The sequence below is a fragment of the Sus scrofa genome, chromosome 16 (genome assembly GCF_054392235.1).
Source record: "Sus scrofa isolate SSC_HxYL_T2T_F1_AM1 chromosome 16, Sscrofa_HxYL_maternal_Yorkshire_Landrace_v2.0, whole genome shotgun sequence".
Classification (NCBI taxonomy): Eukaryota; Metazoa; Chordata; class Mammalia; order Artiodactyla; family Suidae; genus Sus; species Sus scrofa.
Genome location: NC_139398.1, coordinates 15,856,946 through 15,875,591, shown reverse-complemented (window position 1 = coordinate 15,875,591; position 18,646 = coordinate 15,856,946). Strand labels below are relative to the sequence as shown.

The window sequence follows — 18,646 nt, the reverse complement described above, 5'->3', positions numbered from 1 at the left end:
ACGCTCCAGCAACGAGGTCTTTGCAGAAATGGAAATCAATGGAAATCCATGACTTTCAAGACAAAAACAGACTAGTCAACCGGGCAGAGATTCTCATGGACAACGAACAATAAACCTGAACCATATCTTTATTCAATGGACGGAAGGCTTTGTCCTGCTCAAATCAGGACATTTCTTCACTTCAGGGGAAGCCACGTGTAGTCATAGTTTAAGGTGACATTAGTGTACATGTTAACTACCATGTGTCAAAAATGGCAAATAAAAATATTTAATCTGTGAGGCAAAGCATAGTCAGCCACTGAGGTCAGGCCAGAGTCCAGTTAGCACTGATCTGCTTCTCATGGGACCCCTGCATGCTTCGTGATTCATGATTCATGGACACTCCACCCCCTCCACCCCGGAGCTGTCCCATCTCGCAGCAGGAAGGCATCACCGCACAGGGACCTAAGAGGACACACTTCTCTGTGCTGAGAGGTTCCAAAAGCTCTAACGATTTCAGGACCCCTCCCTGGGTGTGATGACATTTCAGATTTACGTAGAGGGACACCTGTCATGAGCTGAGTGACAGCAGGGACAACAAATTCACATTCTGGTGGGCTCCATCCAGGACAGCTTCCCACCAGACTTATTTTCAATCAGGGACAGAAACAACAGCTTTCTGTGCCCTGGTGTGGTGTTCGACAAGTGGGACATGACCCTGCAGCCAGCTTTGGCCACACCTTGGATAGCTGGGGACAAGGCAACTGCTTGATAGACACCCCTTCTCCGGGCCAGGTGGTGTGCACCTAGTGCTCTGAAAAGCTCGGCACAAAGTGCTTTAAAACTGCAACTCACTGAGATGAGCTTCAGTCAACAGAGCTCACCACTGTTCTCCTGAAGGGCCCCTGGGCAGAGCAAAGGCAGGTTTATAAATGAAAGCAGCAGTTTAACAGTGAATGACTAGATGTGAGGTCACTAAGGAAGAGATCTTTACTAGAACCACATGCTAAAAACAAAACCCATCAATCTTGAGGACACTGAGAGGTAAATTGCCTTTGCAGAATTAGAAAGCAGAGGGCAAACGTGAACATAAACAACTTAGCCCCCTGACTTCTATTTCACATTTATAGCAACCACATATTTCTGCCGTGATGGTCATAAAATCACTTAATGGGATTTTGACATAGAAGCGCAGGAGAGATTTTCCCAGAGAAGAATGTGCCAGAATGATAACCCTTCACAAGGGAATGGAGCCACTTTTTACTGTTTCCAAACTTTTTTAACTAAAAAAAGGAAAGACGGGCTTTGGGCATTCATAACTTCATCATCTGTATTGTTGTGTATCTAGAAACATTACATGAACATCCCTTATTGTGCTTGGCTTGAACTGGGGACATAGTTGGGGTCATGAAATATTTCTACTGGGATGCAGGGGTGGTATTCTAAGGCTTAAAAACATTCAATAGCCAACAAAGTGGTAGGAGAACAGCATGAGGTAGAAGTTGTGAATTATTTTTCACAACTTGTAGTCAAGGAAATGTGTATCAATTATAATGAACGTGGTAACAACAATTCTCAGTTTTATTGACCACTCTATTGTCAAGACTAATTGTTATTTGATTTTTACAAGTGTGATTTTAATTATAATCATTCATAAACAAACAAACCGTCAGTTTGACACAAGCCATACCGAGAACAATGGTACTAAATTACCCAGGATTGACAATTTCTCTTTCTTTTCTCACTTTATGTTAGGTAGTACTAGGGTCAGTCAGCAAAGTTCAGGTGCCTAATCAAATAATACAATAAAATGTGCCAAGAAATCAGTCGGGGCAATAAGCGGCAATGAACTAAAAAATAAAATCAGGAGTTCCCATCACGGCGCAGCGGATTTGATTCCTGGCCTCCCTCAGTGGGTTAAGGAACCGGCACTGCCGTGAGCTGGGATGTAGGTCGCAGATGTGGCTCGGATCTGGTGTTGCTGTGGCTGTGCTGTAGGCCAGCAGCTGTAGCTCTGATTCGACCCCTAGCCTGGGAACCTCCATGTACCAGGAGTGCAGCCCTAAAAAAAAAATAAATAAAAATATAAATAAATAAATAAAATAATTCACTAGGTGTTATTTCCAAAAGTGAGAAAACTTTACATAAAATAAAACAATAGCAAAATGGTAATGCACAGTTCATAATATTGGGCAGGCTGAAGATGCTTCATACATACTTTTAAAAGGAGCTGATACTTCGTTATTCGCTGAACCGGTTTAATAAGGTACGAAGAGATGGAATTGGCTAATCCATGCCGTTGCTGTATCTCCTAAATTAAAAAAAATAAACACATACACATCACTGGTTAAGTCAGACAGCAGGAACTAAAAATTTATATTTATTTACTCCCCATGATGGATACACACAAACCACTTGTTCTGCAAATAAAAAGTAGAAATCACTATAGATTTTTTTAATAAGATAAACATAAAAATCTCAGTCAAGTTATTTCGAACACTACAGACAGAGTGTTTCCTCTGCACTACAGGCCTCAAGTGCAGAGATCAAGGAGGAGCCAGCAACTCCCCACGCTGACCCATGGGCCATCACTGGTCCCTGCCTGGCTGGTGGACAGACTCTCTTCCTGCTGCTCCTGAAGCTTCGGCCCCATAGGTGCTCTTGTCACAGACCACATCCCGGAGGGGAGGCTTCCTTTGTCCCCATTATAAAGAATTCCTCTCTCCTGCCTACTCTTGTTTTCACACCAATCTACTGTATCTGCAGGATCTTAGCTCTTAGCATCCTCTTTAGGGCTCAAGGTTTTTTTAAAGGACTTTAATTCCAAACTTTATATGTGCCACATGCTCTCAATGCTTAGGCCTTAAATAATTCTAATGTATGCAGCCACAGTGTTGGGCTCCACTTAACAGCAAAGTCCTAGGGTCATAGGAAATACTGAAGAGAAAAGGCCGCACTGGGCTGGGAACAGGCTTCATATTTACCAAGGTGATGTATAACTACTGGTCATGAGAATGACAACCAAAATAGGGACACCCATAGACCCGGCTCTACCTTAAAGACAGAAGCTAAAAGAGAGGACAGATGATCACACTTAGCCATGTACAAGCATAAGGATGGAAACAAGTGGCGTTCCCACTGTGGCTCAGCAGTAAAGAACCCAACTAGTAACCATGAGGACAGGGGTCCAATCTCTGGCCTCGCTCAGTAGGTTAAGGATCTGGTGTTGCTGTGAGCTGCGGTGTAGGTTGCAGACGTGGCTCGGATTCCGAGTTACTGTGGCTGTGGTATAGGCCGGCGGCTGCAGCTTCAATTCAACCCTAACCTGGGAACCGCTATATGCTACAGGTGTGCCCCTACCCCCCCAAGAAGATGGAAACTAGTCTAATACCCTCATGGCCTCAAGCACCAAATTATACATAAGCATCTGAAAGTACCTTATCTTCTTTTTTTTTTTGCTTTTATTTTTTTTTAGGGCCGCACCTGTGGCATATGGAAGTTTCCACGCTAGGGATCAAATTGGCAATACGGTGCTGACCTACACCACAGCCACAGCAACGCAGGATCTGAGCCATGTCTGCGAGCTACACCACAGCTCACAGCAATGCCATATCCTCAACCCACTGAGTGAGGCCAGGTATCGAACCTGAAACCTCATGGCTCCTAGTTGGATTCGTTTCCACTGTGCCACGATGGGAACTTCCAAAAGTACCTTATCTTCTAATCAAAACCTATTTGGCACACCTTTGACTGCGTTCTGGAAGTCCCAAAAATATTCTGTTTATTACATCATAAGGCTCCATCCCCTTTTGTGCTAAATAACCTCCCTGCAACATCTTCCAAAAAAAAATGAACTACGTTTACATCAATGAGATCCAAGTTGTTACAGTGCTACTTGTAAAACTGTACTGATAGGATGCTTTCAAAAATTAATAACATCATGAAATTGAAATGGGAAAAATAAGTGATTAAAAAATATTCAAAATTATTTTTGTTTTATAGAGAGGAAAAGAAGCTTAACTTAATGGTTTATACTCATGCACAATATTACATGTAAAAAAATCAATGACTATATAAATTTTAAGTAATGACATAGATACATGAATATATTAACATCAGTTTTTCTTACAGATATACAGCTTGTAGTACTTGAGAAGAATCTTTTAAAAACAGAATATAAGAATATCTCATTATAAATATGATAAGTGAAAATGATATCTTAGAGTTCTCGCTGTGACTCAACGAACCTGACTAGCATCCATGAGGACATGGGTTTGATCCCTGGCCCTGCACAGTGGATTAAGGAGCCAGCATTGCTGTGAGCTGTGGTGTATGTCAAAGACCCGGCTCAGATCCCCACTGCTGTGGCTGTGGTGTAGGCCAGCAGCTACAGCTCTGATTTGATCCCTAGCCTGGAAACCTCCACATGCAGTGGATGGGGCGCTTAAAAAAAAATGATTTCTTAGCATCAATCAGGTGAAAGTCACGAGTCATGCTGCGTTTTACATATACCAAATGCAACTTAGAAAAACTCACAGCTTCTTTAGTAATCTATTACTTACATCAAAGTAGGATCCTGCATGCTCTAATATCAGCTGAGTAGAATCGGGTTTATTTTTGCAGTATGTGACATACATCTGAAACTTGTCTGCCTATAAACAAAAGGAAAATCAGAATATCTCTTTAGATGGCAATAAGTCAAATTACGACAAACTTTCAGGCAGAAAAGAAGCTCTGCGTATCAAGGAAATTTAAGCCCTAAATTAAAGAAACCCTACTTTATAAAGAAAGCTATTAAAGTCAGAAACACATTGGCTGATAGGACAAGCCTCCAGAAGCCTCCCCTGGTCCAGCAGGCACAGCGTCTGTTCCCACCACAGTGTGTGCAAACCTGAGCGTCACACTTAGACAGCAGGGCCTGATCACCAGGTCACCTGCCTGCCTTCCTCCTGACTGGCCAATGTCAGGGCTGGGCACCCAGGCTGACCTATGACTCCCCAGGGCCACAGGTAGGCCGGGCACAATAACTCAACGTCTATGTCAAACCATCACTACTGCCAATAAAAAGCTCGTTCAACAGTAATAACTAGCTGGAGAATGTCATTCTTTGAGATAAAATCTGTTTCTCTGTCTGCAGACTCCAGGAGAGATGGTGACATATGAGAAGTTAATAGTACTCCTTCTGACTTCCCTCAAAGCCACCTGACAGCTATGACAGGACAAGCAGTGAGCTTTCCTTACCCAAGTAACAAAGCAGTGTCCAACATCCTCTGGCAATTGTTCATATTTTTCCAGCTCTTTCAGGAATATGCTGCAGACAGTAAAAATGATATCATATTCTGAAGGTGTTTTAAAACATTTCACTTGCGAGATATGTCAGAAATTAGACCAAGCATACCATGAATTCAGGCAACATCGAATGTCATTTTAATCAAGTGCCGTGAAAACTCCAGACCTTCTAGATTTTAATTTAACAAATGTGCAGCCAATTCTCTGAACTGGGAAGTTACTACGACTTTCAAACAGATACGCAGTTTAGCCTTTAAACACTTTCTGGTAGGGACATTTACCTTAGCAGCTTACTTCTTCGAAAGTGCTATATTTAATAGCTAAGGATATAATTTAGGGAAGTGCATATTCAACCCAGAGAACCAACTCAGATTTCAGCGTCTTTGTGGGGTGGCCAGCTTGGCCTGGCATCATGCTTCTGCCGGCTACATGGGCTGCAGACTCTACCTAAAAGAGCTTCTGCTAGTGGTGCCTTTTTTTTTTCTTTTGGTCTTTTTTGATCTTAAAAATAAAACCATACGCCCCTCCTGGCAAGTGGAAAGTGCATTTTACTTTGGTCATACACACATCTGTTCTAAGTTCTTCCTCTTCATTAGAAAAGACCAAACATCAGCCAGCAGCCTACGGACAGCAACTCTTTCTTTTAACCCTAGGAAGTAACTGACATAGCCGCTGAGACAGAAGTCGGGGTTCCTCTAAAACCAGTTTTCAGTTTTTCTAGTCATTTCTATAAAAAGTAAGGACAAATGAAAAGTTGAGGTGGGGTTAAAACAGACTCTCAAAAGTTAATTCTTTCTTTTAACCCTAGGAAGTAACTGACATAGCCTCTGAGACAGAAGTCGGGGTTCCTATAAAACCAGTTTTCAGTTTTCCTAGTCTTATTTCTGTAAAAAGTAAGGACAAATGAAAAGTTGAGCTGGGGTTAAAACAGACTCTCAAACGTCAGTCCACGTGAAGCATGCCTGGGGAGCTCCCTTCAAATTTCATCAACACAGCTGGAATCCATGCTTCCTTCTACAGGAAACTTTGATTTCTTGTCATGACGCTTCAGCCTGGTACCTAGATTTCCAGAGTAACTAATGAGGTCCCCAAAGATAAAGCCACTCACTTGTTGTGAAACTCATAGATTTCCTGCATGTTCCCGAAGATAATGAGCTCTTTGTTCACAATGCCGGGCGGGATCTCCTCCACACCACTGGTCATTTCCCACAGGTAGGTCTGGCCGGGAGGGAAACACAGAGTTAGCTAAAAGGCCACAGCACATTCGCAAGGAACAGCTATTCCTGATACCTGTAAATGCATACCCAGAGTGAAATGAATAACTGAAAACACATCTTAGGAATGGAATCTCTTACAAAACAACACGAGAAACTATTAAAAACAAAAACAAGAAGCCTCGGTTGCAATTAATACTTGAGAAGAGTTCCTATTCTTTCCAGCGGTAAACATATTCCCAGCTTCAAAGTGTGGAATTAACCTACTGCAATGGTACAACAAATAATCCTTAAACTACTGAGCATCTGTCCCCAAGCCAATAACGGGTCGACACAGTTCTCTGAAGCTGCTGTAAAATTCTACACAAAGAGTATGTCTGCCAGGCCATCATGTGATAAACGGAATGAGAGGATTAACGCTGTTATCATCTCTGTGGTGAGCAAAACTCGCCTAGAACCTCACAGAAGTACAGGCACAGGCACAGAAGGCCACTCACGCACACTTGAAATCTCAAAAATAACACAACGCGAGATCATTTTAATCATTGCCAGTGGGTAACAACAAACTGCTAGACTAACTGTACTCAAGCTAAATAAACAAGCAAAAAAACTTACTTACATCCATACACTCCCGGAGGTCTCTCACATAAGCCTTCTCAGTCTGAATTAGCTCAGCCATTATGAACCTTGAGACAGAGGAAGGCAGTGGGCTAGTTTAGTGCACAGTCAGGATACAGCTTATTTTAACTATTAACTTTTATGCTTCATGAAATAATAAGGTGGGTTTAAGAGCATGAATCAGTGATGTGTTCTGGAGAATTAAAGTAAGAACAGAGAAGAAGAATGAATCCAGTCACCAATTCAAAGGAAAACAACATTTTGGAAAAAATTTTGTAAAAGTACCTACAGATTGGGGTCTCTCGATTTGGCAGTATTGATGTTTGGGGCTGGATAAAGCTTTGGTGCGCGTCTGTCCTGTGCATCATACAACTTTTAGGAGCTTCCCTGTTCCCTGTTCAGTAAATGCCAGAAACACTCCCCCCTCCCCACTGTGTGTACAGCAACCAAAAATGTCTCCACATTTTGCCAAATGTCCCTAGGGGAGACAAAGCTGGCTCTGACTGAAAACCACTGGTTCGGCATCACTTCTTGTCTTTATTCATATCTAGTGTAGTTTACTAATTGGCAGCTTTCAAATACTTGCACTTGTGTTAATTTCTTCTGCCTAGCATCATTACTCACGACTTACTGATGACAAATGACACTAAAATAAGACATCAACCCCATATGAAATAGGGGCACATGGTAAAAACAACAAGGTACTGTTTCTGAATCAGGTGATCCGGGGAGAGTGGACGCAGCAGAGTTTCTACTGCAAAAACTAAGCACATTCAGAGCCACCAAGAGCATTAACACTGTTTGGTTTCAAAGCACACAGAGAAGCAAGCATGTTTGTCTAAGTGACACTGTCTTCACTTTTTCAGTGAGGGCAGGTTCTTAAAGACCAGCTTACTCTTTCCTGCGGGCAGATTTCCGTTTTTCTTCGTTAAGCTCATGAGCTGCATCGCGGAGTTTCACCTCTGACCCAGGGATGCTGGCCGGAATGATATCCAGCTGAAGACTCTTACTCTGTGAGATAAGAGAGTCAACGAATTTCAGTTAATGAAATCAATAAACAGGATACAGAGAGGAAAACGGTAATTTCTTCAGTTTGCACAAAGTAATTTACCGATTTGTTGGAATCTGACGAAATCCCCAGGGCTTTCTCCAAAGAGGTCCTGTACTTCTCCATCCGCAGAGAGAAATCTCTGTACCTCTTATCCACTGCAGTGACACATTTTTTTATCTCTGCTGCATGGGCATGCCCCTTTTCACAAAAGCCATCGGCCAGCTGTATCAATAGCTTCACTCTCTCTTTGGTTTGCTGCAAAAAAAAACCCCCCAACAACAGGAAAGTATTGTGAAGCAAATGAACCCAACTGCCAGAAACCAGAAACACAGTGGCAACCTGCCTGTAACTCTGAGCTCTGGACAGGAAAATAATTGCTGGTGATAGAAACTCAGATTAGGACCCTAAACCCACCTAATTTATTGCTCCCATCCTAGATCTTTCCTCAGCTCTTCCACAACGCATGGCATCTTATGTCCTCAAAGAAAAAGCCTCGACTATCACTGGATAATGTCTTCATCTGGCAGGTGCTCACACCCTGCAGACGAATAGGTGGAACTTACTCAGAACGGGCTCTACCTTCCCACGACTCTCTCTCCTGTGGAGGCCTAGGTACTGGTTACAGACGCCGCCCGCCTCACGGGTGTTTATTCTATGTCCCCAGTCAGACCATGAGCCCGTGGAGAGCAAGCAGTAGCTGCCTGAGATCCCGGTCTTTCGGAAGCTTATGTGGCAAAGGCTCCCCGAGGCAGACACTCCTCCGGATCACTGGTGAGGTTCCACCACATCCACCTTCGTTCCTTCTTTAATTCTCAGTATACACAGAGGAAACATCACTAGTCAAGAAGCTGTCTTCAGAGAGGCTTTGTTTTTTTTTTTTTTGCTTTTTAGGGCCACACCCTCAGCACATGGACGTTCCCAGGTTAGGGGTTGAATCGGAGCTATAGTGGACGGCCTACACCCCAGTTCACACTGAGCAAGCTGAGGGAATGAACCCGCATCCTCATGGATACTAGTTAGGAACTCCTAGAGAGGTAGTTTAAATTGTTTCCTGCTTTAAAATTCTCCCTTGAAAATAAATTTATTTCATTTTATATGCACACAGAAAAGTATAACTTTCTTACTTTTTATGGTTAGGGATAACCATAAACACTCATTCTCATGTGTGTGTGTATATCTATACACACACACACACACTTACACACACATATAAGTAAATAACTTGACTCAACTCTGATTTTTCAATGGGTCTTTCATCACATCCACTCCATCTGTTATTTCATTTACCATTACTTATATGATTTATTACCATTTCATTTATTATTACTGTTAAGATTTCCTTCAACATTCCCACTGGCATTTGAAATGAGTACAGTTATCCTTCTGCTGTGGAACCTGTTTTTCTCAGTTAGGCCTTAACTAGAAAATCTTTATGACTAACATTCAGGAAACTGACTTTAAAAATCCCCCAAAGGGAGGTCACAGGTCAGAATCTGGATAAACTCTCTTAGTTTGTATAATCAAAGTTCTGGCCAGCATTCACCAGGCAGCCTACAGAGCCAGCTCTCAGCATCCTTAGACTCTCCCTGGCGGGGTCCAGTTCGCCCTTGCCCCCACCCCCTCCCGGCCTGCTTGCCCTCTGTCTGCGGTTTCTGCCTGGAATGCTAGTCTCCAAGTGTCCCCATGGCTCCCTTTGTGTGTCTGCTCAAATGAAGGCCTCTTCTCCCCCGGCCTCCCTGATTCCCTTAAAACTGCAGCTTGCCTCCTGCCCCAGGCACGTCACCCTATCTGCTCTGCTCTGCCCCAAGCAGCTATCACCCTCCAAGGGGGTGTTTTTCACCTGTTAAAATCACGGTCCCTCTGTCACCTGGGTAAAACCAGCCAGGGACATTTGTTTGTTTTGCTCGCTAATATTTCACACACCTTCTATGTATCTGGCACATTGTGGACACTCACCAAATATTTATTGAGATAATAAATTAACATCAGGTCCTTCATGCAAGTGTATTTTCACCTGTAACTTTAATGGGTGCGGTAGTTATTCATAACTGGCATGAAGACATACTTTACAATAAAAACACACGAAAAAAAAATTAAAGGGACATTAATATCTCTGCGGAAAAAAAAATCACTACTACAAATTGTGTAAAAGCTGCTTACTGGAGAAAGTCAGTGACACTTAAAAACACTGAAAGTTTTTTAGAGTTTCCACCTTGTATGGAAATGAACTCAAGTAGAGTGAGTTAAAAGGAAAACAACTGTCAAACAAACCTTCTGACTTCTTATCACCAGGGTACCTTTCTGGTTATGTTAAGACAAGCCTAACTATACACCAAGGAAATGAGAAGTCAAAGCTTCAGACTTGGAAGCACAAATTCCAAAAGGGATTTAAGTTAGAAACATTACTAAATTTTAACATCAGAGAGAATTAATATGACTGATGCAGGATTTTTTAAAAATTAGGTTGCCTAGAGAAGGTTTTGCTACTGTCTGCTATGATATTGATCTTCTGCAAAGCACAGAAAAGTTGTGTTTTACCAGTATTTAAGCATTTCTTTGCCTGTGTCATGAATGACCTCAGTGCAGGTTACTGCAAACAGCTGACCCTTGAACTCAGGGGTGGGGCACTGATGCCTGCCTTGATTCTCACTGCTACCCCTCAAACGCAGCCCACATCCCAGGATGCAACAGGACTGTACAGTGCTGCAGTATGTATTTACTGAAAGAAACCTGAGTATAGTGGACAGTTCAAATCGCATAGTTCAAGGGCCAACTGTATATCTTCAAGGGGTTAGAAAGTTATTTCATGTCTTAAGTGGTGGGGACATTGAAGTTTTCCATGTGGAAACTTCACTTAAACAAAACTCACTAATCAGATAGTCAGAGACTTTTTGAGGAGAACTGCCGCTGCCCCTCTATCAAAGACGGCAATCCTCCCCTCCCCCATGGCTGGCTTTTCCTCTTATGATTTAACACGTATGGATATGCACTTACTCATTTATCATGTTATTGCTGGTTTTCTATTAGAATGGGCAATCCATGAGCTTAGCATCAGGAATATCCCGGTACACGGTAGTGGCTCAATAAATAATTGTTGAATAAATGAATGGTGTGATAAACATTAAAGAGGATGAGTCTGCTAATCCATGAATCCTTTATAACAGTGTATTTTAAGTCATATCTATATCTGTATCTATGTATCTTTTCTATTTTTTTGGCTGTGCCCATGGAATGTAGAAGTTCCTGGGCCAGGGATCAAACTCATACCACAGCAATGATCCAAGCCACAGCAGTAACACCAGATCCTTAACCACTAGGCCACCAGAGAACTCCAGTGTATTTTAATTTTCACTGGTATTCTTTAAATGCATTCACAAAGTTCAAAAGGTACAAAAGGGTACAAAGTGAAAAGTCTTCTTATCCCACGTTTACCTGTTACTGGTATCAGCTTCTTGTGTATCACTCCAGAGATATTATTATTATATACAAGGGAGTGAATGTATCTGTGTGTGTATTTCTCTCCCCTCCATTTTTCATACAAATGCTTGCATACATGAAAACTCAGCACCTAACTTTTTTCATTTAACAACTCTTGCTTATCCTTTACCATCAGGACACAACAGGCTCCTTATTTGTATAAGAGACTATTATAAAATCATATTATAATTTGAACAACCTCATTTATGCATAATCAAAGGACAGGAGACAAATAAAGGCAGACTGAATGCTTAACTCCTCATGCTTGAAGAGCTTTACTCATCATGTTCTCAGACACTTCCTGGCAAAGTAAGGCATTTGGAACTGGGGACACTGGCGATCAGAAGTGCAGAAGCTGTGTGGGAAGAGGAGCAAGGCTCTGAAAGGCTCAGTAAATCAGTGGGATTCAAATGCCAGTGTGCATGAAAAATCACCTGGAGAGCTTGTTAAAAGTGCTCTTTTTCAGGCCTTGCTCCCAGAGAGTCCAAGTTAGTACGTGTCTGGCAAGGACAGAAATCTGCCTTTAATACCCATGGCCTGGATGCAAGTGGTACTTGCAAAGCATTCTGAAAACCTGCTGCATTGAGCTGCAAAGGAATTAAGCTGAGGCTCAGATAGGGAGGGGAGGCTTTACTTACATTAATACTAAAAATGCTACAACATTAACGTTGTAAAAACTGGATTGGAAGATGTCACGTCAGAGAGAAGGATTCTCTGCATAACAAAAGAAAAATGGCTTCTTAGAAAACACAAAGTTAAGGGGCCATCAATAGAGAAACGGATGGAGAAGATGTGATATATATATCATATATATAATATTTTATATAAAATATATATATAATGGAATATTGCCCAGCCATGAAAAATGAAATAATGCCATTGGCAGCAACATGGGTGCAACTACGGATTATCATACTAAGTGAAGTCACAGCAAGGCAAACATCATATGAGTTCCCTAATAAATGGAATCTAATAAAAATGATAAAAAGTATTTATTCACAAAATAGAAACAGACTCGAAGATTTTAAAACCAAACTTATAATTACCAAAGTGTAAACACTGGGTGGGGGGAATGAATTGGGAAGTTGGGATTAACATATACACACTACTCGATAGAAAATAGATAAGTAACAGAGACCTACTTACAGCACAGGGAAATCTACTCACTACTGTGTAATAACCTATATGGGAAAAGAATCTGAAAGGGAATATCCATATGTGTACATATAACTGATTCATTTCTCAGTACACCTGAAACTGACACAACTTTGTAAGTCAACTATACTCCAGTAAAATTGTAAATAATAATAACATAGGGGGACAGAAGGCAAACAGGAGCCTCATTTCAAAATGAAAAACTAAACGATGCCTCTAAGCACCAAAGCAGGTACTTTCTGATTAAAAGAGAGGCAGCCAGAAACCAAAGAAAAAATGCCAAGTAAAAAAAATTAGAGCTGTTCTTTTCAAAACCTACCAGGTCCTCTTAGCAAAACTAATTCAATATACCCAAATGAAAGAAATAGCTCTATATATTTGGGAAACAGAAAAGTCAGGTGTCACCTAGGATTTTAAATGTTTATTTTTTATAAAATAAAAGCAAAATGTTACAGCTCATTCTTCCAAAAACCATAACCTGAGTTTGAGGAAAATGACAATTTAGGAACAATGGAAAAAGCCTTTTGTACATGCTCCACTGATAGAACACACCTGCCACACTCAACTCTAGAAAGTGACATTTACATCATATTCTGTGAGTGGCACCCCCTCACTCCCTGGAGTTGTGCAGTGAACAGGCTGTTTGGCCATACACATGACCTACAGAGTGGAGCATCGGTGGAAATTTAAGTCCATGAAAAGGAGCAAATCTTAAATCTACCCTTGAGTGGTATCTTCAGCATTTTCTTACTATCTTTATAATCAAAGGATGTTCAAAGAAACAAATAAAAATCATGTAATTCACATAATAATCGTATTTATTATCCAACTATTAACAAAAGTGAGAATCACACAGCAAAGGTGTGCTGTAGCCAGAGAAAGGAAAAGACAGGATCCTTACCTGCAGAGAGAGTGCCCCTCAACTGAGCAGGTGGGTGCCCCCTCTGGGCACTCATGGCCCCTCAGGCTGAGCCTGCCCTCCCCCAAATGTTCCCGGATCCCCCACTGAGGGCCAGGTCTCTCCACCAAGCCCCACTAGACTGGGTGCTCCTCCAGGGTAGAGACCAGGGGTTCCCACAGCCCAGCACTCAGAGGCTAAAGGAAGAAAATAAACTTACAGATTGGGGTGGGGAAGTGGGGGAGCTAGGAGCAGGAGGAGTCAGAAATCGTTACAGAAAATACAAAAAAGTACAAAGAAACATAATACAGAGTAGCTGTTGTTATTCTAAATGATTAAAAAATTCCCCATTGATATGTTTTCAAAGCCAAATTAAGGGCTGCACATGAAAATCAATCTTTTTACTTTATAGGAACACTTCCTTTTAACCAAAATTATTACCTGGCTTGATCATTTACTTTCTACTCTTAAATCTGAATTAATTTCCCACTTCTAAAACCTTAAATCTATCATCAAAAACAGAGGCGCTGCTGAAAACGGTACAAAACTGTACATTCAAAACTTTGAAAAACAAAAACAAAAACACTCCAGGTTGAGAAAGGAAGCCTGTAAGCCTCAAAATTATTTTGAGGTAAAAGAAGGAATTAGTCCCTACAGATATATGTATTTTTTTAATTGGGAAAACATTCATATCAATGTGTGAATTCTTACATAATTTGCTTAAAAATTGAGTCACATATACTGCATATGCCATAAAGTGGTAGATAACTCTATTTTGAATTTCAGCAAATAAGTGAAAATGCCTCCCATTTTCTAAATCCTCGAAAAACCACTGATATGAACTCTGCCAGTGGCAGCTGCCTGACTGCACGAGCGGACAGGATGCTATCGGAACAGTTTCACTGACTACAGACAGGGAAGAAAACCGCCACGGGACCTCCAAGTCAAGCGGGTATCGCCAGTGCTCAAGAAAATAGCAGGCACTCAGAAAATACCTTGGAAAAGAAACAGAAGGAAAACAAGAAGAATAATGAAAAGGACTAAGAAGAGAGAAACATAAAGGAAGGAGGTGGGAGGCACCTGGAGAATCAGAGGAACGGGAGGAAACAGACCCAGGAAGGGACAAGGTGAGGACAGGCGTGAGAGGCCTTAGAGGTGTCACTCAGTTAAGGTCTAACAGGACGACTGGCCCGCTCTGCCCCTCCAACTTCATAAGGCATTTCTGCAACGGTGTTTTTAGGAAATACTCACTTAGACCAAGCAGACCAAGTATCCTGCTCTAGGTTATATGGGAAAAACCCAGGCCGACACCGCTGCCGCTGAGCAGATGCGCACTCACCTTTGCGGTGATCTGAAACTCCTCGTGCTCCTTCAGCAGCTCCTGGGTGTGCTGGATGCTGGAGCCCGTGGAGGTGTGTGTGGAAAGGTAGAACTCCCCGTTGTCATGGATCCATTCCAAAGCCTGCAGAGGGAAGGGCGGAAAAGAGTCACGGCCCAACATCTGACCCATTCCTCAGTATCTCATTTAAACGTGCGGGCACAAGCCCGGGCTGGCAGGCATCAAGAAACACTCTCTCAGAGAGAGACAATCTTCTGAAACATGTATTGGAATTCCAGAATTAAAACAAAAGGCTGACATTCTAGAAAACTGTAATCGTGTCACTTAGGCATCAAGGGTAACAAGTTCAAGAGTTGGTTCTATGCATGAATCTACAGGACAAAACGTGTACTCCGAAGACGGAGGAAGTGTGGGCAGGGGGTTGGGGTGGCCTGAGTCCCCCATATTGCTAAATGCGGAGACGCTCATGTCACTGGGACCTCAGAACGTTGGGGGTGGGGGACAAGCTTCTAACTGAAAAAAGGCAAGCAAATGCAAGTTCCCAGCTTTCAAATGTACAGCTTGAGGCCATTCTTCTTCCCACCTTCAGTGAGTACTCAGGTCTGCACCCACTTTACCTGCTTTCCGGGGCTCTGACAGAGGACCCTCCCCATTTTACATACGTCTGCTCTGGCAGGAGACAGGGCTTAACCTCCCAGCTTGAGGGGAGAGAGGACAGGCCCTGAGAGAAGGGGGCTGACAGGCTCAGGTGCAACAGAACAACACATCCTAACTCCTATAGTCTCTTGTGGTTTTATTTATTTATTTATTTATTTATTTTTGTCTTTTTAGGGCCGCACCTGCAGCAAATGGAGGTTCCCAGGCTAGGGGTCGAATCGGAGCTACGGCTGCGGGCCTACACCACAGCCACAGCAATGCCAGATCCGAGCCGTCTGCAACCTACACCACAGCTCACGGCAATGCTGGATCTTTAACCCACTAAGCGAGGCCAGGGATCGAACCCGCAACCTCATGGTTCCTAGTCGGATTCGTTTCTGCTGAGCAACGATGGGAACTCCTCTCATGGTTTTAGATGGAAGCCAGTTTTTTCTCCTAAGTGTGTGTACTTGAAGTGAAATCAGACCGACTTAAACATATACATCTAAAAAGGTAACGCTAGGGAAGAGAAACATAAAAACACAGATTTTATATCTGCCCTTTGTAATGTGAGTCATCTGCTGGTCTTGGAGGAGAACTTCACTGTCTCCATCAGACACTTTGCTGCATTTACAGCATCTTAGAAGGAAAACTGAAAAGGAAACCAAACTGCTTACCATGCAACCTCCTGGCTGGAATTTTACTTTTGTTGCCTGAGCATGGCTCTCTCACCTCTCAGACAATGTTGACACTGATATGAGTCAAGGCAAAAGGCCATTTTGGTCAATTAATTCAAAGGCCCCAAGTTCCTCCACTTACACAGCACAAGTACCTAAGCACCGAGGATGCAGGCAGGTGCTGAGCGGGGGGCTAGGGATGGGAGAGGTCCAGCCCTGCAACCTGTGAGGAAAGATGCAGAAGACCAGGGAGAGCTAGGGATGCCAGCAGGCCCCCAGGAGGGACTCGCAGGCTGGGAAGGGATGGGCCCTGCACAGGGCGTGGCTGGAGGCAGGGAGGCCTTGGAGGATGCAGGTGGAGTTTGGACTTTCGTCTGGAGGTGAGTGGAGCTGCTGTGTGGAAAAGGCACTGGAGTGGAGAGTGAGTGGGAGAAGCAATACCACTTAGCAGAGCAGTTCAGAGGTTTAGAGAGGACACAGCTGGGCATTACCCGTGACGACGCCAACGGGCAGGTGGGAGGGTAGATCTGCCATGGGCCCTGATGGGGGAGGAGGGAAGATGAAGGAGAGGCAGGAATCAGGTGTGATGAGTGGGGACATGGTGGATGGGGCGGGGTCCCCGAGTCCAGTTCTGCTTCCGTTAAGGCAAAAGTGGAGAGATGCTGGGCGGGAGCAAGGACTTGTAAATCTGGAGGCCAGAAATGCAGGTCAGGGATGGGAGACACCAACAGCGAGCGATAAGGCGAGAGGAAAGAGAAACAAGAACAAGCCCTGAACTAAAAGCTAGCATTCAGAGGCGCAGATAAAGGAGAGGAGGCGCAGACAGCCCGGGAGGAGCAGGCCAGGGGCAGAGTCACCTGCCACCTTCCCACCCATGACCTCAGGCACCATCCTGAAAACTGCAAGTCAGCCAGGGACCTGCAATTCAGTTCTGTTACAAGCCATCAGCATTCACTGCGGAACTGCTGTGACTGCCATGAGAGCAAAACCCAACCCAACAGGGCTGCAGGGCAGATGGACTGTCCTCTGTAACCACATAAACTGAATGATTTTATTCTTGGCAAATGAGCTGACTTTAGGAAAAAGCAACAGCACATTCCATTATTTCTCTCTGTCAAGGGAATTATTTACAAGTTTATTCTCTGTAGCTGAATGGCTCCTTGTCTTTCAACAGAGAACAAAGAAAGACATGAGAAAAGATTAGTCTCAATGAGAAATAAAACCAGGCCCCCACGAGTCTGAAATACGGTTAGATTATCTTTAAATAAAAGTTAAGAAAATGGAATTTAAACATTAAAAATCACTACTGCTGGGACTATGATATCGCATGGAGGAAAGTCAGCCGAGATGAGAGAGGACTATGAACTCCGGCTGACACCCTGGGAAACTGAGCAGTTCTGGGCAGCAGGGGCCCAATGAGAGACTACCAAGTTAAAGAAAAGAGTCCCCAAGTGAGACACCTGAAATGAGGGAAAGGCCTCTCTCTTGGACTAAAAAGATTTTATCAAATGCTTGCTCTATGTCGGGTACATATCAGGTTTCCAGGTGGACCCTGAAGAAAGCACAATTAGGAAGTGGCCACCAGGGACCAAGAGCCCTGAAGAGGCCCCAGGGTGCAGAGGACTCGAGATGGCTCACGGGGGCTCTGAGAACAAGCCCCCTCCCCCCGTTGCCACCTGACCTTCAGAATTCTAGGATTCTTATGCTACTGTTAAGGCTAAAGAGAAGTGACAGCAAACTTCGTGTTTGAGTCAGAGTCAGACAGACCTTCCCCTGGAAGGATCTTCCATGGCTGACCATCCAGGCAGAAGCCCCTGATCCCAAAATGACTTCAGAAGGAGGATGCCAAAAACATACCCTCTTGATGGCTCTGCCTTAGCCAAATGCACCAATGGTTTCTGACTATATTGAATTCTTAGAAATTCTGCCACAGTTCATACTTAATTTGAGATCAACTTATCTGAAGAACAGAACTGTATCTTGAAAATATAAATACAGCAACATAAACAAACAAACAAAAAAACCCTGCCCACTGCAGTATTTATCCAGGTACAGAACCAAGATTCCGCTTAATGACTTTTAAGCCATCACGATCACGACTGTTTGTACTTGGCGGTCTTAAACATGAGGTGAGCAGCTGGGGAGAGCCGAATGGTGCACTTATTGAGGCCAAGATCACCAAGTCACACATTTCTACAGGGTTGTGGGGTTTTCTTTTCACAACAAACTCTTAAGGAAAAGGCAAGGTTGTTCTGGTCATTAGGAAGTGGTTTTCGATCTGCTGAAATGTCAGAAGCCGCCCCTCTGACGATG

The 18,646-nt window shown here is 43.2% G+C and overlaps 1 protein-coding gene across 5 annotated transcripts in view; it reads right to left on the bottom strand.

Moving 5' to 3' along the window:
• TRIO (trio Rho guanine nucleotide exchange factor) overlaps positions 1 to 18,646 on the bottom strand; it is a 357,836-nt gene that overhangs the window by 101,989 nt on the left and 237,201 nt on the right. For all 5 annotated transcript variants that reach the window (XM_085001718.1, XM_021077143.2, XM_085001720.1 and 2 more), the window contains exons 21-28: positions 15,021 to 15,143; positions 8,212 to 8,406; positions 7,996 to 8,111; positions 7,102 to 7,168; positions 6,377 to 6,486; positions 5,221 to 5,290; positions 4,542 to 4,631; positions 2,198 to 2,290 (exon numbers count right to left, since the gene is read on the bottom strand). In XM_085001718.1, coding sequence (XP_084857844.1) covers positions 2,198 to 2,290; positions 4,542 to 4,631; positions 5,221 to 5,290; positions 6,377 to 6,486; positions 7,102 to 7,168; positions 7,996 to 8,111; positions 8,212 to 8,406; positions 15,021 to 15,143 — 864 coding nt within the window. The remainder of the gene's footprint in view (positions 1 to 2,197; positions 2,291 to 4,541; positions 4,632 to 5,220; positions 5,291 to 6,376; positions 6,487 to 7,101; positions 7,169 to 7,995; positions 8,112 to 8,211; positions 8,407 to 15,020; positions 15,144 to 18,646) is intronic.